General features: G+C 40.3%; 1 protein-coding gene and 1 non-coding gene across 47 annotated transcripts in view; both read left to right on the forward strand.

The window, feature by feature from the left end:
* CPEB3 (cytoplasmic polyadenylation element binding protein 3) overlaps positions 1–26762 on the forward strand; it is a 202380-nt gene that overhangs the window by 112519 nt on the left and 63099 nt on the right. For 40 of the 46 annotated variants that reach the window (XM_081554699.1, XM_081554558.1, XM_081554832.1 and 37 more), the window contains 2 exons: positions 6141–6308; positions 8018–8107. In XM_081554699.1, coding sequence (XP_081410825.1) covers positions 6141–6308; positions 8018–8107 — 258 coding nt within the window. The remainder of the gene's footprint in view (positions 1–6140; positions 6309–8017; positions 8108–26762) is intronic. The other 6 variants (XM_081554729.1, XM_081554505.1, XM_081554613.1 and 3 more) reach the window with 1 other exon arrangement.
* Positions 5875–5947, forward strand: TRNAG-CCC (transfer RNA glycine (anticodon CCC)). The gene has a single exon. It is a non-coding gene; the product is annotated as a tRNA-Gly (tRNA).

A 26762-nucleotide genomic window follows, 5' to 3' on the forward strand; every position in this document is an offset into this window, starting at 1 on the left:
GTGAACAATTGGAAGGTATGTTCTGGGGACAGACTCAACCGGCTTTAATGGCATGGGGAGGAATTGAATGTGGAGAACAAATAAGGAAGGCTCAAAAATGGTGTTCAGGTCCTATCTAGCTTGAACACTTGAGTGAAGTGTGATGCCACGTATCGAAATAAGACTGAGCCAGAATAGGCTTCAAGTAGAGGTTGAGTTCATTTATAAATACATTAAGGTTGTGGTACTTAAGAGATAACCACATAGTAATACCAAGTAAGTTGTATTTTTATCTATTTATATTCTAGTATTAGGGTTTTATATAAGATTTTTGTGTAATCAAAAGAATGCTGCTACCCTCAGAGATGTGAAAACCTTTCATCTAGTTCAAATCTCTCATTCAGTAAGCAAAACTCAGATAAGTGAAATGTTTTATCCAGGGTCACAGAGTAAAGCCTAGGCTGAAGCTTGACTATCTTGACTTATAGGCAGCTTTTTTTTCCCCCTGCCTAAGGGAGACATGCCTCATAAGCCATTTACTAAAGCATCCCCAGAGTAATTCATTTCTGAGTTCTTTCCAAAACTAAGAAGAAAAGGATCAGGTTTGGAGTGGGAATGTTGGGTGAAGAGTGCCCTGGAGCTGCTGGATTGACAGCAGAGATGTGGGAGCTCAGAGGAGAGGTCTGAGCAGTTTTGGCAGCACAGCGTGGCCAATGGGCTGCCATTCTGCTTCTTAACTGAAAATAGATATCAGAAAACCAGACCATTGGTGGAAGAGAGAGCCAAATGGCCAAAGTGCAATAATTAAGAAGTATTTCTCCTGCTTTTGCTGACTTATTGAATATGAATATTTTATGTGAAAGTATGAGATTCTGAAGCAGATTTATATGCTAGGTACGGAAGAATATAAGTTTTGGTAAGTAATGTGACTTACTTAAATGTTTTGCTCTTGGGAAATGCTTTTATTAAAGAAAAGAAACATGTCAGAGAGCTACTAGTGTTAGTGAAGCGGGACCTCTCATGGGACACAATTTGGGTACAGCCTCTTAAGTTTCAGTTTCTAGTAGCATGTGTCCAGGAACTAAAATTATACCAGTCTTCCCAGGGACTGTTTGTCGTGAGGGAATGATTTATGCCAACCAGATGAATGCCTGGACAGACTAGAATGCCAGTGTTTCAACTTATCATGGAAATGGATGTAACAGAAATAAAACTTCAATGGCTGGTTATTTATCTAGTAGTTCAAGTCACCTTTTCATAATAATTAATTAATTAATAGAACAGTCCTTCAGGAGCTTATACTCGGAGCACAGGGAAATAAATTGTTTTCAGGATTTGGAAAGATCAGATGAGCCATTTTGTCCCACAGAGTCATCCCAGCAGTATGATAAAATCCTCCTCTCTCCTTTGGGTTTGCACTGGGAAATGCAACAGATTCTTAATCTACACTTCTGTCTTTTAAATGCTTCCTGCAGACTGACTTTTTGTTCTGACAGGACTTGAGGCAGTCATGTTACAGTAAGGTGGACTAGATTATAGATTTTATATTCCATTCCTGAAGATACTTTTCTTAACTTGATTGAACTTGCATGTTTCCCAAGGCACCATGCACTTCACACAATGTCTCTCTCAGTGGCTGTTTGCTACAGACAGATCAACTGCTTTTCAGTGGTTCTTAAATTGGAGCATAAGAGTCACTGGGGAAGTTTGTTAAAAGTGCAGATTTTCAAGTTTGACCTCTTTGATTCAGATTAAGTAGATCTGGGGACTGAGTTTATTCTTAGGTCTTACCTACAGTTAGAGAAACATCGTATATGTGTGAATTCTTAGCAGTTTCATTTCCAGGGGCAAATTCTTTACTGAAGTCTATGGTACTCTGTATGCTAAGACAAACATTTACTTTCAAAACCTTGGAAAGTTTCTTAAGTACCCACAACCAATTTTTAAAACAGGTCAAATTTTTGCAGTTAACTCTTGCTTTTATTTGCTTATTTATTTTTGCCAAAATACTCTGCGGAAGCTATGGTTATGTTGGCTACACAGAAAGAAACTTCTCTTTGTTCCAGAATATCTTGAACATCTGCTGCTTCTCCTAGCTGCTCTGGTTCAAGACTTCCTCATCTCCCAGGTGGATAAGCCACAGATTTCTTCAGAATTGCGCCCCATCCATCCTCTCCCTGGGTGCACATTGTTAATGGAGGTGATGGTAGCTGTTGTTGGATTTGGGGTAGAGGGAAGAACACGGTCAGGTTGTGACAGGATGGAAGATGGATTAGATGGGAGTATCAGTCTCTAGGGAGTGAGTATGTTTTTTTGTTTTTTTTAAAAAAGCTAGCATTAGAATAAAATAGCAAATTTGGAAAATGTGGAAATTTGCTTTTACAATATAGAGTGTAATATGTAATGCTTGAACAATCAGAAGCAAGAGAAGAGGTCTTAGTCTTCTGGGAACAGGATCCCAGAAGGATCCTTGCCGTTCTCACCATGATGAAACACCAATAGATGAACACCATCTATTGTGTTCCAACGTTTATTTATTTGCACATGGTATTTTCCTTTCCTGTCTGCTGCCTCACTGTTAACACTTACTGAATACCTATTTTGTGTGCCCTTATTAGGACGTGAAAATATAGTGGTGAACAAGATTAAATTGGTCCTTCTCCTAACAGAGCTTACAGTTTCATGGGGTTGGGGAACGAGATACCAAGTAAAAACCCACATGATAGCATAAAGGTAACTAGGAAAAAAAAATGTTAGGAAAAATGCTGTGAATGGATGGGAAAGGGCATCTAATCTAATCTAGAAGGTCAGGAAAAAGTTCCAATTGAGTTTCACTGACTTTTTAGCCTCGACCTGAAGGATCAATAGGACTTAATTAGCAAACTGGGGAGTTGAGAGGAGGGTGTTTGTTTTGGGTAGGGGATCACCTTTTCCTTAAGGCCTGAGGCAGGGAGGAATAACAGAAATATCTAAGGAGGCCTATGTCACTAGAGGTTAGTGAACCAGAGGGAGAGGCAGCAACTGTTAGGGTTGGGAGGGTTAGACAGAGGCTTTAGAGTTTACAGAGATGTTTTTGTACTTTTTCCCTAAATTAGGGGTGAGGGGTTTTAAGGATGTGGCAAAGAGTGTGGTCATGTTCAGATTAATATTTGAAAATGGTGGCTTTGGCTGTTTTGTAGAGAAAGCATTGTGGAGTACAAGGTGGGAATTAGCAGACTGAGCAAGTTATTGTATAGACTCTTGAGACTGTTAGTTCAGGGGAGAGATGATGGCAGTATGGACCAGGGCATTAGGACTGAAGGTAGAGAGAACTGAATGAAGAATTATTTTGTAGCATGAGTTGGTAGGACTTAGTGAGAGATGGATTAGATGTGGAATATGAAAGAAAGGGATGTCAGGATTGACTCCTAGATTTCATGATTGAATTGAATGTGAATAATAGTTATTTTCATTGAGATTGTAGGGAATGCTGGAGAAGCAGGCCTGGCAGGAAAGATAAGAGCTGTTTTGAAAGTTCTTTCTCTATGGATTTTTATTCTTCATGTTTGAAACTATGACTCCCACAAGATTCTGCTCAAAATTACCCGCCTGTAAAAATCATTCTGAAGCTCCCTGAAACCCCTGACTCTACCATTTTCCACAGAGCAGTAAATTGTGCCCTTGTGTCATTTGGTAAAGTCTTCTCTTAGTATTTCTGTCTCTATTTTATAATTGGGCTTCCCAGGTGGCTCACTGGTAAAGAATTGGCCTGCCAGTGCAGGAAACTCGGGTTTGATCCTTGGGTCAGGAAGATCTCCTGGAGGAGGAAATGGTAACTCACTCCAGTATTTTTGCCTGGGAAATCCCATGGACAGTGAGCCTGGTAGGCTCCTCTGTCCGTGGGGTCCCAAAGAATCGGATACGACTGAGCACAAATGCATGCACACATTTGATAATTTATGTCCTTGCCTTTCTCTCTCTCCAGACTTGATTTCTTGGGCAGTGACTACCAAATAGCTCTTATTTGTTTGGTGTTCTCCAAATGTGGATAAATAATTCTACAAGTGTTTTCCACTGAGTTACATAGTATGTTGAGATTTCCTTTATCTTAAAGTCAGGTCATACTAGATTAAGTTATTTTACTACAGAACTTTCCCCAATCTTTGTATTCTAACATGGCTTGTGAATCTCTGGGAAGGGCATAACGTGTGTAGTATTTTCCAATATTATTTAGTTCTCCCAACCTCTCCCCCACCAGCTTTTGTTTTCTGAGCATCTCATGTTACTATTGTTGAGTGTAGGAGTTGGTGATAGGAACAAAGGTGGGAAATGCTGGTTTGGATGTACGTTTGTCACAGTAGGGACATAGTTCACTGAGTGTGGGCCACATGAAAAGCAAACCCGACGGCCATGCGCGAACATCACTGGATGTCTTTGGGAAGCTTGTTTTGCCTATAGTTGTTGCAGATCTAGTTCTTTTACTCCCACTGAACAAAACAGACACCAGGAGATGAGAATTTACTGACTGTTGTTTGCCCTTGCCAGGCTAAAAAAGCTAGGTGACATGAAGTGACAAATTTTGTTCTGTTTTTTTGTAGCTAAGCTGGGAAGAGTGGAACAAAAAATTCTTTGGTCCTTTTATTTATTAACTCAGCATCAAAACAGTGCCTTTCTTATACCACCTGGGTTGTTCACAAAATAAACAGAGTTATATTAGTAACTTTTTTTTTAATAAAAAATAAAAGTTCAGTATTTTTCTAAGGCTATTTATATTCTGTTTTAGAGAGTTGGCTATAGTGACGCAGAACCTAGGTCTCAGAGAAATATAGAGTGGAGAGACTAGATGAGAAAGACAGTGTCCTTTTTTTGAAAAGTGTATGAATTTATTTTAGAGGGGAGTTTTTCTCCTTTTCAAAATTTAGAAAGTTCAAGATAATTCATTTTTAGAGTAGAACCTAATGGAAAGTTTTACCAGGAACTGACTGACTCAAACAGGAAAAAATATATATATTTTTTAAACTTAAATTTTGTTTTGTAATGCCAGATAGCACTACTGTGTTGTATTTATTAACAGACTTTAACTTCTGGCATCTTCCTTATAGTCATGTGGAGAGGGTAGGGGCCTTTGCTTCTCAGACTATAGAGTTAACAGTGGAAATCATTTTTTTGAGTGATATAAAGTACAGCTTAGATTAGTCACAACCACATCTACATCTATATATCCACATCTTAATTTATATATTTTCATTCACTTGCCTCACCTTTTATTATTGTAGACGTTCATTTCCAAATGGGAGTAGCTCGGAATGGCAGGGACAAATTGATCATTTTTAGTCCTACTCTCAGAGAAATTATCAGCTTCTGTCATCAGTTTAATATTCCCCCACCTATCAGGGCCAGTCTTTAGAACTGAACCTCTGAGGTTACCATAAAGAGCAATCAAAGTCTGTGAATAAAGAATTTATTTTATTCTTCCCTTTAAGAAATGCCTGGGGAAAGGAAAAATAATTGCTGAATACTCTTAGCAGCAGAGATAGGGGCTGTATGAGTGAAATGTAGTGATATTTTTTAGCAGCAAAAAACAGCTGTGGTTTTTTCGTGCTTCTTGCTTAGTATCAATACGGTCACTTCTGTGCTGTACATGCCTTTACACAAAAAATGATGCTGTACATGGAACTCTGGTCAATGTTATGTAGCAGCCTAGATGGGAGAGGGGATGTGGGCAAGAATGGATACACGTATATGTGTGGCTGAATCCCTTTGTTGTTCACCCGAAACTGTCACTACATTGTTAAGCGGCCATACCTCAATACAAAATAAAAAAGTTTTTTTAAAAAAATTGATGCTATAAACTTGTCTAGACATGGTAATCTGCAGTTGCTTATTCTATTGAAAAAAATCACAGTTTATGGGACTTTCCTGGTGGTCCAGTGGCTAAGACTCTGCACTCCCAATGCAGGGGGCCTGGGTTCGATCCCTGGTTAGGAAACTAGATTCCACATGCTGCAACTAAAGATCAAAGAACCTGCATGCCCAGCACAGCCAAATAAATAAATACTTTAAAAAAATCACAGTTTAGGATGTATTTTTTGGAATGCTTCACTCTGTGCTTTGGCTCCTAATAAAACATGTGTTTTCCAGGAAACTACTTTTAACCATAGAAACTCCTGCATTTGTTTCAGGTCGATCTTCTCTCTTTCCCTTTGAAGATGCCTTCCTGGACGACAGTCACGGCGATCAATCTTTGTCATCGGGCTTAAGTTCTCCCACTCGCTGTCAGAATGGGGAGCGAGTAGAACGCTACTCTAGAAAGGTGTTTGTTGGAGGCCTTCCTCCTGATATCGATGAAGGTACCATGCACTCACTAATGGCTTAATAAAGGCCAGGGTTATTACTTGTGTGACCTGACCCTACCTCTCCTCTCAAAGGCAGCTTTAGGAGTTTCATGTCTTAATGTCAGGAGATGAGGATGCTCAGTAGATAGAAAAGAGAAAGATTGTGCACCTCTGATCTGCTCCTCAGACTTGGCAGTCTCCAAACAGCTTCTCATTTCCTTGTTATTAATTTTGGGTCACATTTTTAAATGATAATGAGAGCTAATATTTACAAAACTCTTCCAATAAGCCCATTGTGTGTTAAGTGCTTTATATTATCTCATTTAAACTCCACAGCTCTCCTCTAAGTCACCTCCTGCCAACTCCATTTTGTAGATGAGGAAACAAAGGATCAGAGAGAAACAGTTATGTAACTAGTGGTGCAGTTGGAATCAAAATCCATCTGATTCCAGAACTTTGTTCCTATCCATCACACCATACCATTTCTTATTTTAATGTAGATACCTGTTAATGAAAAAACGCCTCTTGCCTTTGAAAGAATTGAGGCTAATTAGAATATTTCTTGATAATATGTTTGAGATACTAGCAATCCAAAAGTTAGTTTCACTAGTGCCTAAAGCTGGTCAACACATAGTAGGTTGTCAGTAAATGTTTGTTGAATAGAAGAATGAAATAGAATTGTGACAGAGTTAACTCAAGGGAAGAAAACAACTCTAGCTCTAGTAGGCTTTGGATCTGCTATAAAAACACTCTTAAAACAGAATTTGCCAGCGTTATCCAAGCTATACTATTTCTCTAATTTATCATGATTTTCTTTTTTTCATAATGAGAGAAATGGTTTTACTTTAGGCTTACTGCTTTGAAGTTGTACACAGCTGAAGACTCATTTTTCTCTGAACTATTCTTTTACTAATGTTAATCTCATCTACAGAGATACCTGTTAATGAAAAATCCCTTGGATTTTTCTTTAAGACAAAATGTTTGATCATGGCTGTTGTTTAGTCGCTCAGTCATGTCTGACTCTGCGACTCCATGGACTGCAGCACACCAGGCTTCCCTGTCCTGAGAGAGTGGCAGCTTAAACCCGATTAAGAGCTCAGTTATAACCTTCTGCTTTGAATCAAAAGCCAGAAGGAAAAGATAAATCTGTTAAGCTATAACTTTTGAAACATTTTCTTTATAGGATGTGTGGTAGATATGTGTAAGAGAAAGAGACCATTGGCTTTTAGTTTTTTTCTTATCCTTAAGTCACTTACTGTCCCTGCTCCTCACCAAAAGAATAGTATCTATTTCTAAAAGAATCTTACAAAAATCTGAGATTAATAACCTCAGAGATTACTTCACATAAGTAGAAATATATTTTAAATATTTTGCCTTTTTTTCCTAAAAACAGAGAACATTCCTATTTTTAGAGTGTCCTTTTTCCTTGACAGAGAGGTCACCTTTGCTAATGTCAGATTTTTTTTCTTCCAGATCCTTTATATCAGGTTTATTGAAAGTGAAGGGAAGTGAATTATAGTTTGAAACACATTCTGCATGGTTGACAGTAGATAACCAAATGTACCCCCCTAACAATGGTATTTCAACTTAATAAGTTTGACTTCTGTAAAGAATGCTCTAGAAAACAGCTCTCAAAAAACATTTTAAAATAAAAAGATATGTTTGATACTGTTGTGTTTGCAGTATTTTTTCTCTTCTGCTAACATTCCTTCTTTGTTTTGTAGATGAGATCACCGCCAGCTTTCGCAGGTTTGGACCTCTTGTTGTAGACTGGCCTCACAAAGCTGAAAGCAAGTCATATTTTCCTCCTAAAGGTAATGAGCTTAAAATGTCTGCACTGTTCGCCGGTTGGAGAACTAGCATGATAGTTCAATAAAATGCAGCATTTTAACTCTGGAAATAGCTTTTGACTTTCCCCCCCATTAAAAAATCATTTATTTTTATTTTGTTCATTTTATTTATTTATTTTTTCCTTTGCTACATTTTGTTAAGATTTTCTTATAATTTTCTTTTTTTTTAATTTATTTTTTTACTTTATTGTATTGGTTTTGCCATACATTGACATGAATCTGCCATGGGTGTACATGTGTTCCCCTTCCAGAATCCCCCTCCCACCTCCCTCCGCATCCCATCCCTCTGGGTCATCCCGGTGCCCCAGCCCTGAGCACCCTGTATCGTGCATTGAACCTGGACTGGCGATTTGTTTCACATACGATAATTTACATTCTTCAGTGCCACTTTCCTATATCATCCCGCCCTTGCCCTTTCCCATAGAATCCAAAGACTGTTCTATACATCTGTGTCTCTTTTGCTGTCTTTCATACAGGGTTATCTTTACCAACTTTCTAAATTCCATATATATATGCATTAGTATACTGTATTGGTGTTTTTCTTTCTGGCTTACTTCACTCTGTATAATAGGCTCCAGTTTCATCCACCTCATTAGAACGGATTCAAATGTATTCTTTTTAATGACTGAGTAATATTCCATTGTGTATATGTGCCACAGCTTTCTTATCCGTTCGTCTGCTGATGGACATCTAGGTTGCTTCCATGTCCTGGCTATTATAAACAGTGCTGCGATGAACATTGGGGTACACGCGTCTCTTTCAATTCTGGTTTCCTTGGTGTGTATGCCCAGCAGTGGGATTGCTGGGTCATATGGCAGTTCTATTTCCAGTTTTTTGAGGAATCTCCACACTGTTCTCCATAGTGGCTGTACTAGTTTGCATTCCCACCAGCAGTGTAAGAGGGTTCCCTTTTCTCCACACCCTCTCATTTAATGTTGATTGTCTTGGAGACTGTTCCCCCAGGAGTGTACTGATTGTTTCATGGCATCTACTTTTATTGACAATGAGATCCTGTGAGTCTACTGTGAAGGAGCCTTGGCTAACTTTTCATTAATTGAAAGAAAAGATCTAGGGTTTTGAGGATTGTCAACAATGGAGAAGATTATTTTGAATAAAATTTTATTTGTATCCCATAGCCCTGTAGTTTTATAGATCTTATAAAACCCCAAACTTGGAAAAGCTAGTGACAGAAGAAGAATGCCAGTATATGAAATTGCCTTTATCCATGCCTGTATCTTAAGTGACTTAGCCTGGTGACGGGTAGAGGGCGAAGTAGCATGACCTTGCTTCCCATTCAATGACCTTGCTTTCCTTCCTTTTCGTAGGCTTTTTTGATAGTTTATGAGGGCATGAAAATATATCACTTTGTTTATAGTTTGTCCTTTTGTGGAATCTAGGGAACTTTTCTGATGGTATTAATTCTGAGTATGTTCCTTCATTTATATTGAAGTGTTTTGAGCTACAGAGAAAGTTATCTTCTTGTGATATATGGTCTGTATGTTTCAAGAATGTCCTTCATCTCTAAGGAATTGAGCTTTGATGTGTGTTATTGTGTAACAATACTCACCACAAGAAGTTGGAGTCCAAATACCTGTCCTCCCTGCGCCTTGTACAGGAATCGAATTATAGCTTAGCCTAGGAGTGGCAGGAGGCTTCCTTTTATGTCTGGTTTATTAGATTTGTCCCCACTCTATTTCTCCCCACTCTATTTTCTATGAAAATAACTTATTCACTAAAGATAAGAGTATTTGTTTGCTTTTAACATCCTTCTGTTAATCCTCTCCAATAATATTTTAACATTAAAATTAAGTTTTATATTAGCCTAAGAAGATAAAAATCATCATGCTTATTATTTCAGTGAAGGAATGTATTCACTTTGCGTTGCATATGACACTAAAGAAATATTTAGAACGTGTTTTTAACAATGCTTAATGGTACATTGAGTCAGAATCGTGGTATTTCAGTGAATGAATGTGTTCATCTCACTGTGCTGCATTTAGTACACTCTGTAAAGTCACATGTATAAAAAGATGTTCTGGAGAGTACTAGTTGTACATGTGAATAAAGGCAGCATCATTCCAGGGAAATAATGTATCCATCATGCTGTGGTGCATGTAATACACTCTGTAAAATGACATGTATAAAAGATACTTCCCCTCTGCCTCTCCGAGACTGAGTATGTATTTATTCTTCAAATTAAATTTCAAATACATCTTACAAACAACCAACAATATTATGCTTTAGACATGTGTAAGAGATATAAAAATGATTCTGAGAAGGTTATAAAAATGATTCTGGGATAAAAGGTGCAGAATGATCATTGTAAAAAATAAAAATGAAAAGAAGCACATCTATGATCATGTCCAGGAGCAGACTGTGGCTCAGATCATGAACTGCTTATTGCCAAATTCAGACTTAAATTGAAGAAAGTAGGGAAAACCACTAGTCCATTCAGATATGACCTAGATCAAATCCCTTATGAGTATACAGTGGAAGTGACAAATAGATTTAAGGGACTAGACCTGATAGACAGAGTGCCTGATGAACTGTGGACAGAGGTTCGTGACATTGTACAGGAGACAGGGATCAAGAAAATCCTCATGGAAAAGAAATGCAAAAAAGCAAAATGGCTGTCTGAGGAGGCATTACAGATAGCTGGGAAGAGAAGAGAAGCGAAAAGCAAAGGAGAAAAGGAAAGATATTCCCATCTGAATGCAGAGTTCCAAAGAATAGCAAGGAGAGATAAGAAAGCCTTCCTCAGCGATCAGTGCAAAGAAATAGAGGAAAACAACAGATTGGGAAAGACTAGAGATCTCTTCAAGAAAATTAGAGATACCAAAGGAGCATTTCATGCAAAGATAGGCTCGATAAAGGACAGAAATGGTATGGACCTAACAGAAGCAGAAGATATTAGGAACAAGTGGCAAGAATACACAGAAGAACTGTACAAAAAAGATCTTCACGACCCAGATAATCACGATGGTGTGATCACTCACCTAGAGCCAGACATCCTGGAATGTGAAGTCAAGTGGGCCTTAGAAAGCAGCACTACGAACAAAGCTAGTGGAGGTGATGGAATTCCAGTTGAGCTATTTCAAATCCTCAAAGATGATGCTGTGAAAGTGCTGCACTCGATATGCCAGCAAATCTGGAAAACTCAGCAGTGACCACAGGACTGGAAAAGGTCAGTTTTCATTCCAATCCCAAAGAAAGGCAATGCCAAAGAATGCTCAAACTACCGCACAATTGCACTCATCTCACATGCTAGTAAAGTGATGCTCAAAATTCTCCAAGCCAGGCTTCAGCAATATGTGAACTGTGAACTTCCAGATGTTCAAGCTGGTTTTAGAAAAGGCAGAGGAACCAGAGATCAAATTGCCAACATCTGCTGGATCATTCAAAAAGCAAGAGAGTTCCAGAAAAACATCTGTTTCTGCTTTATTGACTATACCAAAGCCTTTGACTGTGTGGATCACAATAAACTGTGGAAAATTCTGCAAGAGATGGGAATACCAGACCATCTGACCTGTCTCTTGAGAAACCTGTATGCAGGTCAGGAAGCAACAGTTAGAACTGGACATGGAACAACAGACTGGTTCCAAATAGGAAAAGGAGTACGTCAAGGCTGTATATTGTTACCCTGCTTATTTAACTTATATGCAGAGTACATCATGAGAAACGCTGGGCTGGAAGAAACACAAGCTGGAATCAAGATTGCCGGGAGAAATATCAATAACCTCAGATATGCGGATGACACCACCCTTACGGCAGAAAGTGAAGAAGAACTAAAGAGCCTCTTGATGAAGGTGAAAGAGGAGAGTGCAAAAGTTGGCTTAAAGCTCATCATTCAGAAAACTAAGATCATGGCATCTGGTCCCATCACTTCATGGGAAATAGATGGGGAAGCAGTGGAAACAGTGTCAGACTTTATTTTTTGGGCTCCAGAATCACTGCTGATGGTGACTGCAGCCATGAAATTAAAAGACGCTTACTTCTTGGAAGGAAGGTTATTGCCAACCTAGATAGCATGTTTAAAAGCAGAGACATTACTTTGCCAACAAAAGTCCATCTAGTCAAGGCTATGGTTTTTCCATTGGTCATGTATGGATGTGAGAGTTGGACGGTGAAGAAAGCTGAGCACCGCAGAATTGATGCTTTTGAACTGTGGTGTTGGAGAAGACTCTTGAGAGTCCCTTGGACTGCAAGGAGATCCAATCAATCCATCCTAAAAGAGTTCAATCCTGGGTGTTCATTGGAAGGTCTGATGTTGAAGCTGAAACTCCAATACTTTGGCCACCTCATGTGAAGGGTTGACTCATTGGAAAAGACCCTAGTGCTTGGTAGGATTGGGGGCGGGAGGAGAAGGGGACGACAGAGGATGAGATGGTTGGATGGCATCACCGACTCGATGGACATGGGTTTGGGTAGACTCTGGGAGTTGGTGATGGACAGAGAGGCTTGGCATGCTGCAATTCATGGGGTCGCAAAGAGTTGGACACGACTGAGCGGTTGAACTGAACTGAACTGATGATCATGTCCAAAGAAAATTAACCCAAATATACCTCTGTCAGAGATGATCATTGTATATATTTTAATAAATATCTTTCCTATATCTCTTTATGAATACATACATTTATATGAAATTTAAAATTTTACATAATTGGGGTCACACTATATATGCTAATGTTTAATGACCTGCATTTCCCCTCAGCTATGTCAACATCTTTCTGTAAGAAACTTACATTATCCTTAATGACCTTGTTTTATTTAGTCAGTCCTATTGAGGACATTTAAGTTTCTTTCAGTTGTTTTTTCTCATGGAAGTTTCTTCAGTGAATATCTTCATGCCTTCATTTTTTTGCTTTTCTCTAATGACATCTTACGGTGAATTTCCAAAAGCGAGGCACATGTTTATACATACTGCCAAGCTGCCCTTAACAAAGATCATACACATTTATATTCCACTGGTAGTACCTAATCTGTGAAACTTTGTTCTGTTGACGGTCTGAAGATATGGCTCTTTTTCAATCTTTGCCAATCTGATGGTTAAAATAGCATCCTTTCTGGAATTTTTTCTCTTACTAGCCATTTGAATTTATAATTTTACTTTATTTCATTGACGTTTGATTTCTGTCTGGGATTAATAATGGAGTAAGGCACAAGAAAAGATCCACCTTTGTTTTTCCAGGTAGTATGCCAGCTGTCCCAGCTGTCATTTATTGACAGTTCCTTTTTTTCCTCATTGATTTGAATCATTCGAGTTCAGTATTGGTTGAAAGGTCATCTCTTGGGTCATCTCTACACTGAACTTCAAAGACTTATTTTTTAAAAAGGTAAAGGATTTCATTAGTAATTTTGTTTACATGTTACAATGATAGTTTTTTGGATGTATTGGATTAAAATATATTAAAATTAATTTCACCTGTTTCTGATTTTTAGCTTTTTAAATGTAGATATTGAAAAATTTTAAATTGCATGTGTGACTCATATTTATTGGACAGCACACCTGCAGAACACGAATCAACAAACTCTCTTTGTTTAGCCTGTGAGCTCAGGATGGTTTTTATACTTTTAAGTGTTGTAAAAACACATACACAGAGAAGAATAGGTAATAGATACTATATGTAGCCCTCAAATCCTTTTGCAGAAAGTTTGTTGACTTCTGTAGCCCAGAGAATTGTTTACCTTCTGAGACATCCAGTTACAAAGGAGGCATTTATTTCAGAGGAAGTCTATGTATTTATAGACCTAACTAATTATTAAATTTTTTTCTTCTGTTGGAGATGATCACTGTAAAAGTAACAGTGAAATTAAGCATATATATGGTCATACAGTCTTTACCCATTGGTCAGTTGTGTCTGATAAAGTAAAACAGAGTAAGTCATTGTTGTGACATTTGTTTTTGGTACATCAAGGACTACCAGTTCCCCTTCAAGTCTTCTCTTTTCCAAGCTAAATATTTTCACATCTCTACTCATATTTTACGTGTAATAGACCACCATTATCCTTGTCTGCCTTTTTGGTACATGTGTCATCTCCACAATATCCTACTTAAATTTGTCTCTGAGAGTTAAAGAGAAAACATTTGGGTTGGTATGAGCAGTATAGAGCTTAGCAGCTCTATGAACTCTCCATGGTTTGGGTGCCCTTCCTATTTAACAGCACAATAATATAGAATTGTAGGACATTAGAGAAGTCACACTTACTTTACGACTGAAGTTAAGTGTTGAGATGGACTAGTGAGAGCTGGGCTAAGCAGAGAATCTGGATCCCCTGATTCTGGTCTTCAGGCTTGCATCCTCAGAGAGCAGCTTGCCTCTCTGGTGATTTTGGGGTCAAGGAGGAGAAATAATTATTAAACTTTTGGCTCCTGTTGTGTTTTGCTCTCAGCCAAAGTCTGAAGGTTGACCTATTTTGGAAGGACCTAAAGAAATTTGGTGTCATTCCAAGGTTGAAGTAACTTTGAGATTCCATGCCCATTGCTTTGAACACTGGGGACACCTAAGTAGTTTATTCCAAACTGTTTTGGGCCTTGTTAATAATGCCCCCTTGTGCTGTTTCTGCTTTTCTTTGAATTCCTCAGGTTTTAATTCAGGTCAGTGCTTTTTTGGTAATACTCCTCTTGTCAGTTATACTTTTCTTAGGTCCCTGCAGCTTGGCCATTAGGTCCCTGCAGCTTTGGCTTTATGCTTTAGGCTTACGTGTAGATAAGAGGAAGATAAGAACCATACACTATGAAGTCTTTCTGTCTTTTTCTCAGAACATGCGTGCCTAATGAAATAAACAGAATCATTCGTGTATCCGGAAGGTATGCCTGTACAGATTTGGAGTACGGTTTGTCAAACCACGGCCATTTCATTGAACTATGGAGAGCTTAATATCTATGTAAAGAAGCAGTGACCACATACGTCAGCTGTTCTCTTAAGTGTTGTTGGGCCAGCAGAGTGAGAGGGGATAGAGACTGGGGTTCTCGCCAGCACAAAGCCGCTGAGGCATTTGATCAACACTTTGAGGATATGCAGAGCCCTCTGGAACAGTTTGTCTCTGGGCCACAAGCAGGTCATTGCTTGGTGTTCTCCAGGGCACCTCTGAGAACATGAAAGGAGGAAGAAAGCGTGGAAATCATATTGGGTCTTCATGATGTGTTCTCAGACCTTCTGAACTTTAGAGTCCTCTGGGGGAAATCACAAAATAACACAGTCACAAACTATAATAGTTCTCTGAAGGAAAAATGGAGAATGCAGTGACTTTTAAAAAGGGGACTTCAATTTATACTGAGGATATAGAGAGAGCTTCTTTGAGAAAACAGCAATTAGGTAGAACTGATTATTGAGGAGTTAGCTAGAAAGTGTAGGGAAGCAATTTTCAAGCAGAGGAATACTATGTGGGAAATAGTAAGAAAAGGGCTTTATTTCCTTTGAAGAAATGAAGGCAGTGTGGTTGGAACGTTGTGATGAAGGAGAAAATGATGCAAAAGAAAGCCTTGGAAAGAAATACAGTTTTTTTCCCTTCTCTAAATTGCTCTGTTCTCCCAGAGAAAGTAGATGTAAAGGCATTTCTGTGGTGTTTGGGGTGAAGACAGAATGGAGTTGGGTCAAATAGAAATATCGATTTAACATATTTCCAAATAGTTATTGATAAAACTAAAGCAAAGTCTTGCTTTGTGTTTTCTGCATTTGGTTCTTGATGATGAAAAGAAATTCAACTCTAATCAGAATATTGAGAAATTTTCCTGACATTGCATCCTCATGCTTTTTAGTTCTGAAATAGCAGAGTTGAAATTGTGAGTGCTGGGAAGAGAGGTTCTCCCAAATGTTAGCACATGAACCAATCCCTGCATTCATACAAAATGCTAATCAGCATCACTATGCAAGTAGCTTGGATGCTAAAGTAATTCGAAGATAGTTACTACAAGTGGATGGTGAGAGAACAGAATAAGTGCGATAGAGGGCCTGCGTCCTGCTGCAAATGATCAGGTAGCATTGAGAGTATGAATCCATCTAATATTTGTTGCCCGTCTGTCTGTGGAAGAGTCTATACTCTCTGGCCCTTGTGGGGCATCTAGAGAAGAAACCATTCTTGTTTTAGAAAAGACTGCAGTTTTTCAGAGGAGACATGAGAACACAGATGTGAAACATTAAGTAATGGTAAAGACCATGAATTTGGAAACTAGACTTGTTGGGCTACCCCACTTCTTTGTTGTATGACCTTAAGCATGCTATTTAGCCTTTCTGTTCCTTAGTTGCATCACCTGTAAAAGAGAGGTAATATGAGTACCTACTTCATAAAGTTGTGATGAGGACTAAAATGGATGAATCCATGTGTAGTACTTAAAATTGTCCTGGCATACAGTAGATTTTATGAGTGATGTTATTTTTATTAAAGAAAATACAGATCAACTTATGGTTAATGGCAAATGAGTAAAAAAAAAATTCTAGGCATCCAGAGGAAGAATAGATTATCATGGGCTGGGGACTTCCCTGGTGGTCCAGTGGTTAAGACTTCACATGTCCATGGCAGGGGCACAGGTTAGATTACTGTAGGCTGTGTAAGACCTGAGTCTTAAAAGCTAGACGGGGATAAAACAGGCAAAATAATGATCATTATTCTGGGTGCTAGAATAGTGATAATTAGGAAGGCAAATGTTTATTAAGGACTTGTTGTCAGCTAGGCAGTGGGTTACTATTTTCTGTGCTTAATCTTATTTTAAACTCCACAAGGTAGGTGCCCTTATTAGCCCCATTTTAAAGAGTAAGAAATCAAAAGAGTGTAATTTGTCCACCATCACGTGTTAAATGATAGGCCCACTGAATGGGAGAATCGTTGGCACTGTTGAATGTAGGACAGTCAATAGAGAGAAAACCAGTTTGGTGTAGTGTTGATCTGATTAAAAACATGCAGAGTTTGGCATGTCCTCACACCTGAAAGGAAATTCCTCATGGGCCCTTGACATCATGGCTAGGGAGTTTGGGAAAAGAGTCTGAAGCTGGAGGTACACAACTCTTGAGAGTCAACTTTATAGAGAGGAGGGAGAAGAAAATGAAAAGCCATTAATAAGTTCTGTCAGGAACCAGAAAGAAAAAGAGGACATGGCAGTAGAGATGAAGGGGAGGGAAGGACTGGCGTTGTGTCTGTGACTATGGCGGCTAAAGGAAAGAAGCTTTAAGCAAGAACAGTCAGCACCAACAGATACTTCAGGGTTACTGAGAAGTCCTTCATGGAGTAGAGATGCCTGTGGCCCTCTTGTCAAGTACTGCTGCTGCTGCTGCTGCTAAGTCGCCTTAGTCGTGTCCGACTCTGTGCGACCCCAGAGACGGAAGCTCACCAGGCTCCCCCGTCCCTGGGATTCTCCAGGCAAGAACACTGGAGTGGGTTGCCATTTCCTTCTCCAATGCATTAAAGTGAAGAGTGAAAGTGAAGTCGCTCAGTCGTGTCTGACTCTTAGCGACCCCATGGACGGAAAATCCTCCATCCATGGGATTTTCCAGGCAAGAGTACTGGAGTGGGGTGCCATTGCCTTCTCCTCTTGTGAAGTACAGGATCATATTAATTTCTGTTGTTATCCTAGTTCTAGGCCTTAGTATTGTAATGAAGTAGAAACCAATCTGTTTTGCAGTGAACAGGTGTTATTTTATAAGGAAAAAGAATAATTCTGCCTCCCTAGCAGAGCCACTGTCATCATTTTTGTTTCTGTCCAGTCTTTATTCGTATATATCTTTTTTGTGGGGGTATAATAATAGCAGAGATACAGTTTTTTATTCTTCCTCCCATGTTTCTGCTTAATTTTCATATTTTTTAAGTGGCTGCCTCACCTATTATTACACCATAATTTACTTGCTTGTTGGTCATGTAGGCTATTATAAATAATGCTTCTGTTAATATATCCTTTTGTATGGTTCTTCTTCAGAATAAATTTGCAGCAGAAGCTTAAGCAGAGTTGAAAGAAATGGAAGTCCTAATGACTCCGGATTTGATATCACATGGCTTCCCAAAGCAGTTTTCTTTATGAAGTTTATGCTAATTTGGACATCTGCAGCATAGTTTTTGCCTAGTTCTAAGTCAGATGAATGGTACATTGCAGTTGTGGACTTACCTTTTTGCCTATGTGTTTGGAATGTAATGGACCCTTAAAGAAGCCATAAATCACATTGATATGTCTCTTGTACTTGAAGTTTAAACCTTTTCCTCTTGGATCCTCTTTGTCTGTTGAATCTTAAGTATTTTTTGACATCATCTCCGGTCATTTTCTGCCTTTCCTTCTCTGGCCACACTGGCTCCTTTGCTCTTCCTTGAGGTACACAATGTCTTCTCAGGGTCTTAGTCTTCTGTCTTTTGTCTGAAACTTCCATTTGTCTAAAACCGACGTCCCCCACATTTCTAAATGGATCGCTCCTCTCTTCCCATAGACAGACTGCTGAAATGTCACCTTCACAGAGAGATCTTCCTGACTTCCGTATCTCAAATAGCAACCCCTCTATTCTCTTGCTTTCTAGTCCTCACCCTCATTTTATTTTTATTTTCCACCCTCATTATTTATTTTTCCTTGTGATAAGGTATACTTATCACAACATGAAAAAAATTTATATGTGTTCTTTGTTTTCCACTTTGGAATATAAGTTTTATAAGACCAGGATTTTTGTTCTCTACTCTATACTCAGTACCTTACACACCTGCATCAGTAGCTAGCCCTCAGATATTTGCTAAATGAGTGGATTTTATCTTTGCAAATGATGAGTTCATTACTTGTGCAGAGAGAAGCAGAGTCCATCAAATGTTAGAGCTGCCCTAAAGAGCATCTCATTCTAATCCAACCTTTATTTTAAACTGGGACTCAAAGAGGTGATGTGTCCTTTGCTAACAGCACACAGCTCTTATTAGACAGACTTGAACCTGGCTGACCAGTAGTATATACTATTTCACCTAGTGAATTATCAAAAAAGTAGTTTTTGTTTTGCTAGGGTGTGTAACTTGTGGGAAAGGTAAATAGATTTAAACTATATAGTCTGATAACTTATGCTATTATTTGCAAGGCTGGATTTTATATAAAACTTAGCAACTTAAGCTATATGATCCATGGCAACACTGTCATAGCTATTTAAAACTGAAAGTGATCCTTGGTTTTTTCCTGAGTTCTTCTCTTTTGTTGTTCACACTTAACTAGCTGAGGGTATTTCCAAAGAGCTGGTTTAGGTGGAGGCTGTAGGTCTGAGCTGCCCTTTAGCTGTAGCTTGCAAGAATACACAGAAGAACTGTACAAAAAAGATCTTCACGACCCAGATAATCATGATGGTGTGATCACTCACCTAGAGCCAGACATCCTGGAATGTGAAGTCAAGTGGGCCTTAGAAAGCATCACTATGAATAAAGCTAGTGGAGGTGATGGAATTCCAGTTGAGCTATTTCAAATCCTGAAAGATGATGCTGTGAAAGTGCTGCACTCGATATGCCAGCAAATCTGGAAAACTCATCAGTGGCCACAGGACTGGAAAAGGTCAGTTTTCATTCCAATCCCAAAGAAAGGCAATGCCAAAGAATGCTCAAACTACCGCACAATTGCACTCATCTCACACGCTAGTAAAGTAATGCTCAAAATTCTCCAAGCCAGGCTTCAGCAATATGTGAACCGTGAACTTCCAGATGTTCAAGCTGGTTTTAGAAAAGGCAGAGGAACCAGAGATCAAATTGCCAACATCCGCTGGATCATGAAAAAGCAAGAGAGTTCCAGAAAAACATCTATTTCTGCTTTGTTGACTACGCCAAAGCCTTTGACTGTGTGGATCACAATAAACTGTGGAAAATTCTGCAAGAGATGGGAATACCAGACCACCTGACCTGTTTCTTGAGAAACCTGTATGCAGGTCAGGAAACATCAGTTAGTACTGGACATGGAACAACAGACTGGTTCCAAATAGGAAAAGGAGTACGTCAAGGCTGTATATTGTCACCTTGCTTATTTAACTTATATGCAAAATACCTCATGAAAAACGCTGGCTGGAAGAAGCACAAGCTGGAATCAAGATTTCCAGGAGAAATATCGATAACCTCAGATATGCAGATGACACCACCCTTATGGCAGAAAGTGAAGAAGAACTAAAGAGCCTCTTGATGAAAGTGAAAGAGGAAAGTGAAAAAGTTGGCTTAAAGCTCAACATTCAGAAAACTAAGATCATGGCATCTGGTCCCATCACTTCTGGGAAATAGATGGGGAAACAGTGTCAGATTTTATTTTTATGGGCTCCAAAATCACTGCTGATGGTGATTGCAGCCATGAAATTAAAAGACACTTACTCCTTGGAAGGAAGGTTATGGCCAACCTAGATAGCATATTTAAAAGCAGAGACATTACTTTGCCAACAGAGGTCCGTCTAGTCAAGGCTATGGTTTTTCCATTGGTCATTTATGGATGTGAGAGTTGGACGGTGAAGAAAGCTGAGCACTGCAGAATTGATGCTTTTGAACTGTGATGTTGGAGAAGACTCTTGAGAGTCCCTTGGACTGCAAGAAGATCCAACCAGTCCATCCTAAAGGAGATCAGTCCTGGGTGTTCATTGGAAGGACTGATGTTGAAGCTGAAACTCCAATACTTTGGCCACCTCATGCGAAGAGTTGACTCATTAGAAAAGACCCTAGTCCTGGGAAGGATTGGGGGCAGGAGGATAAGGAGACGACAGAGGATGAGATGGTTGGATGGCATCACCAACTCGATGGACATGGGTTTGGGTAAACTCCAGGAGTTGGTCATGGACAGGGAGGCCTGGCATGCTGCGATTCATGGGGCTGCAAAGAGTTGGACACGACTGAGCGACTGAACTGAACTGAACCAGAGGATTCTGACTCTTGGGTGATGCCGCCCTATTTCTGGACACGAGTGCATTGCTCTGTAGGCAAGGTCTTTGACTGCAAGGATCAGAGAGTTCCCTTGTGCTACTTCAAATCAGGATTATGGTTATGAGGAACAAGGCCCCAAAATAGGAGCCATGATACAACCAGGTGTCATGGAAATTGTGCTTGGAGGTGGCAGGCTGCAGGGATTTGAACAGTAGGCACTATTAATTCTTCTTTGTAATGTTCCACATTATCATGAGTCAGCTCTTCTCTGCATATGTGCTCCTTTCTGTGCTTCCAGGGGGCAAATTGATTTCATATTTCTAGTTGGAATCCAGAGAGGGAATTTGATCAGTTCAGTTCATCTTTTAACCCCTTGCTGTGATATAGGCCATCCTAATGGTAGTGACCTTAGAATCCTTGAGTGCTCAATAAAAAATAAAACAGAGCAAATGGCATAGGTCTGCTTCCTTGAGCGTGGTGCTGTGCATGTGGGAAGATTAGGTTGGGCATGGCAATCTTTTGTGACAGTAGATGTATTTTTCATAACCTCCTTCATCACCTCCTGGGAGAATAGCCCACCTCCAAAGTTGCTATTACTGGAGCGACAAAAAAAGTCTGCCTACCCTCAGCCTCTACCCCTGGTTCTGTACCAAGCAGCTGCTCCCCATGCTGCCAACAGTCTCACCTCCTGTGGTGAAGCTGAGGCCAGGGAGAGGAGTTGGCACCTCCTGGGCAGTGAGCGCAGCTGCACTACCCCTGCTGGCAGAGACCTCTGGGGCAAAGGCAAGGCCAGCAGCCAGCTGCAGATGTTGGACAGGCAGTTGGCCACATGGCTCTGAAACTGCGTTGAGACGTCGGTGGTACTGGCATATTCAGCCCACACGAAAGCCAGCGTCGGCCCCAGCAGTTCAGGTGCACAGCCAGGTAGATGGAACAGTGACAGTCATGCATATTTATGCAAGAGTGACCCATGGGCCTTTCTCTCTGACTCTCGCCCACCTTGAGTAAAGTATGTACTTCTAAGTGGCCATTTCTACTGATCATGTATTTTCTCCACATCGGTCAGGCCGACTTAACTGCTAGTCCTTGTGACCAAGGTCATGCAGTCGTGGAAGTTTACACAATACCAACATAGTTTGTGAACCTGGCATAAACCTGGCCACGTAGGATTCACATTGCTGACTAGCTAAGCAGATGCTGTTTAAGGAATAGGAAAGAGAGCTCTCCTTGAAAAGGGCAAAATAGGTCATTGTGAAGCTGCAGTGGGCTGGACTCACAGCATCTCATTCCTTTTTCCTTCAGTTTGTCTAAATCTGGCTTTTGAAAGGAAAGTTTTCAAACTTCACATTTTTTTTTCCTTGTAGCGTAACTTGGATGGAAATAATTCAGTGTTGTTTTAGGCCCAGATTCCAAGTTTTTCCACCTTCTGAGTTACATAAACTGATCAAGTTGGGAACCTAATGGAGTTTTAGCCTGTACTTAACCTTTTGCAGTTTGTAAGCTTTTGAGTAATACTTGGCCTTTTTTTTTTAAAAGCACAGTTCCTGGCTTATAAAACTCATAGTCTTTGATGAATTATGAACCCTTTTTTAATATTTAATTGACAGAATTTTCATTCTCAGGATGAATTTTCTTATAAAAAAATATGGAAATTGCATTGCAGAGTGGCAGGAGTGGGCTTTTTGTTCTGTTTTGTCTTGTTTTGACAGATGGAGCCGTTATATTGTTGCTTTTAACAGCCTAGCACACCCTCAGTTTAAACTGTTCTATTGAACACCTCTTTCTTTTGCGTTATATTACAGATGTAAGAGTTAGTGTTTGATTTTAAAACATTAATAATTTGAGAGACTGTATAGAAAGAAACAGAAAATGATTTCAAATCCTCAAAGGTGATGCTATGAAAGTGCTGCACTCGATATGCCAGCAAATCTGGAAAACTCAGCAGTGGCCACAGGACTGGAAAAGGTCAGTTTTCGTTCCAATCCCAAAGAAAGGCAATGCCAAAGAATGCTCAAACTACCGCACAATTGCACTCATCTCACATGGTAGTAAAGTAATGCTCAAAATTCTCCAAGCCAGGCTTCAGCAATACGTGAACCGTGAACTTCCAGATGTTCAAGCTGGTTTTAGAAAAGGCAGAGGAACCAGAGATCAAATTGCCAATATCCGCTGGATCATCGAAAAAGCAAGAGAGTTCCAGAAAAACATCTATTTCTGCTTTATTGCCTATGCCAAAGCCTTTGACTGTGTGGATCACAATAAACTGTGGAAAATTCTGCAAGAGATGGGAATACCAGACCATCTGACCTGTCTCTTGAGAAACCTGTATGCAGGTCAGGAAGCAACAGTTAGAACTGGACATGGAACAACAGACTGGTTCCAAATAGGAAAAGGAGTACATCAAGGCTGTATATTGTCACCCTGCTTATTTAACTTATATGCAGAGTACATCATGAGAAACGCTGGGCTGGAAGAAATACAAGCTGGAATCAAGATTTCCAGGAGAAATATCAATAACCTCAGATATGCGAATGACACCACCCTTATGGCAGAAAGTGAAGAAGAACTGAAGAGCCTCTTGATGAAGGTGAAGGAGGAGAGTGAAAAAGTTGGCTTAAAGCTCAACGTTCAGGAAACTAAGATCGTGGCATCTGGTCCCATCACTCCATGGGAAATAGATGAGGAAACAGTGGAAACAGTGTCAGACTTTATTTTTGGGGGCTCCAGAATCACTGCTGATGGTGACTGCAGCCATGAAATTAAAAGACGCTTACTTCTTGGAAGGAAGGTTATGGCCAACCTAGATAGCATATTTAAAAGCAGAGACATTACTTTGCCAACAAAAGTCCGTCTAGTCAAGGCTATGGTTTTTCCAGTGGTCATGTATGGATGTGAGAGTCGGATGATGAACAAAGCTGAGCGCCGCAGAATTGATGCTTTTGAACTGTGGTGTTGGAGAAGACTCTTGAGAGTCCCTTGGACTGCAAGGAGATCCAATCAATCCATCCTAAAAGAGATCAATCCTGGGTGTTCATTGAAAGGTCTGATGTTGAAGCTGAAACTCCAATACTTTGGCCACCTCATGCGAGGGGTTGACTCATTGGAAAAGACTCTAATGCTGGGTAGGATTGGGGGCGGGAGGAGAAGGGGACGACAGAGGATGAGATGGTTGGATGGCATCACCGACTCGATGGACATGGGTTTGGGTAGACTCCGGGAGTTGGTGATGGACAGGGAGGCCTGGCGTGCTGCAATTCATGGGGTCGCAGAGAGTGGGACACAACTGAGCAACTGAACTGAAGTGATATAAAGAAACGGGCAGTAGGAATGTACGGATCATGGAACAAAGCCAAGTAGCCACTTGAATAAAGCTTGAACAAAGCCAAGTAGCCAAGTGCCCTCTTTCTTAGCAGGACCTGTTGTGCTATCCCCAGGCAGAGGTGCTGGGAAGGGGCAATGCTTATTAAATTTGGAGAAGCCAGAGTCACGTGTGATGAGAACTTTGTTTTGGAGACAGTGAAATATAGGAACCAAAATGCCAGGTGCGAATTTGGTAGGCAGAGGCAGAGAGAATGTTTTAGAAGAGGGTGTGGCTTGGGGCAGGACTTGCTGACAGGAGTTCGGATAGGGCTAAGACCGTGAGCCAGCGAGCCCAAGAGAGGATGTGTCATTTGAAAGAGTTCAGAATGGGAAGCTGACTGAGAGGATCTGGGGAAACATCTTGAAAGCTGAGAGCACAGACTTGGGTTGTCTTCCAAAATAGAACGGATAGACTTCATCTTGAGAAAGGAAAGCCGTGACACCAAGAAAACCTCTTGGCAGCAGCATTAAGAACTTATCAGAGGAGTGTTAAAGTGCACGGAGGAGAAATTAGATTGTCAAAGTTCAGGCAGTGTACAAGCAGGGTCAGACTAAAGCTTCATCTGCAGGGAAGTGTCTCCTGGGTTAAAATGGAGAATTTGCCAATTGTCTAATGAGACAGAACAACAAGGAGTGGGGCAGGAACTAGATATTTGTGGACTCAGCTGTGGGCACCAGCAGTTACCAGCTAGATGACCTTGAGCAAGTTATTTAATCCCTGAACCTCAGTTTACTCATCTGAATTAATACTATTTATCGTTATTAAAAGGATTATATGAGACAGTGTACATACGCATCAGTTTCATAGAGGTTAAATAATATTAGTGTCCTTCCTCCAGTTGAAAATATGTTGCTCAGTAAAAATAAAACTGCCCAACTAGTTTGACCAGTTCCTTCCCACACCCCCAGTCTGATCTCAGTTTTCTTGGTCAGGTGCTTGTTGGAACTGACTGTGACTAGAACTGACAGATTTGGCAGACTTCACAAGGACCTCTTTATATAGGGAATGTGTGGTTATGTAAACACAGCAGACTTTAAGCCCAGATACCCCAGGTCACTGCCCTGGACTGCAGGACTTTACTAGGAACACAGGAAGCAGACTGCCAGTTTTCAGTTCTGAGGTGGTTCACTACCCATCAGACTTTTCTTGTCCACTCTCCCCTTCCTCCACACCTCCTGCCAAGCAGCAAGCCCACCAAGCAACAGTTACTAGTGTAATAGAAAACACAAAATAGGCTTGAACCAAAATGTTTTCCTCTCAGCTCTATGTAGCAAAGATAGCCAAAGAAATATATTTGGTTCCAAATCTCAGGGAAGTGTTTAGGAATCCATGGGCAGTACCTGCTGAGCCATCTCTGCATCTTAATTAGGCTAAATCCTTCCCTTGGAATGTCCTCCTCCAGTTTTTCATGTAAGACTTGTCTCCTATGCTACCACCGACAGAAAGTCTTCCCTGATTTCTTCATCCATGTCCTCTTCACTGAAAGATCTGTCTTCCTTCTATGAAGTCCAACTTTTAAAAATACATTTTAGAAAATACTTCTAAGGGCCTTGAATGCATTGTTCCTAGATTAGAGTTTTCTTGATACTTATTCTTCATGATCTTCATATACTGGTTTATAAATTTCTGGAGTACAAGGATTTGCTCATGCTAGAATTCCCCTGCATTGCCTAGGGTGTGTAGTAAGTGTTCAATACACCTTGGAGATCAGATGTTCTCATCCAAGAGGGGAATGAATAAGGAATTCACTTCAGAGATCTGCCATGTTCTCCAGGCAGCAGGCAAGGGGGTGATGAACTGCTTCGTCCTTTCTCACCTGCCACCCCCAGTCACATACTCTTAACTAATAAACTCTACTCCCTGGTTTCCAAAGAAGCCAGTCCTTTGACCCTTCCAAGTTTTGGCCTGTGCTGTTTCCTGAACTTGGACTGCCCTTCCTTCCTAGAAAAGCAGTTATCCTCCAGCCCAGATATACCCTTTACGGTATGGCTTTCCTGATGTTTGGGCCTCTCTGCTACATTTGTCTCTCCTCGGTGTTTTATCGGAGAAGGCAATGGCAACACACTCCAGTACTCTTGCCTGGAAAATCCCATGGACGGAGGAGCCTGATAGGCTGCAGTCCGTGGGGTCGCGAAGAGTCGGACACGACTGAGCGACTTCACTTTCACTTTTCCCTTTCCTGCACTGGAGAAGGAAATGGCAACCCACTCCAGCGTTCTTGCCTGGAGAATCCCAGAGACGGCAGAACCTGGTAGGCTGCCGTCTGTGGGGTCGCACAGAGTCGGACACGACTGAAGCGACTTAGCAGCAGCAGCAGCAGTGTTTTATACGATATAACCCCAGTCTAACACTTTTCTTGTTGTTCCTTAGTCACCTGTTTACAGGCTGAGTTTTTCCAGGGCAGGATTTCTTTCTTGGCTTATTTATCGT

This window comes from Giraffa tippelskirchi, chromosome 2, assembly GCF_054371585.1.
Source record: "Giraffa tippelskirchi isolate mGirTip1 chromosome 2, T2T-mGirTip1v1.2.pri, whole genome shotgun sequence".
In the NCBI taxonomy this organism is placed as follows: Eukaryota; Metazoa; Chordata; class Mammalia; order Artiodactyla; family Giraffidae; genus Giraffa; species Giraffa tippelskirchi.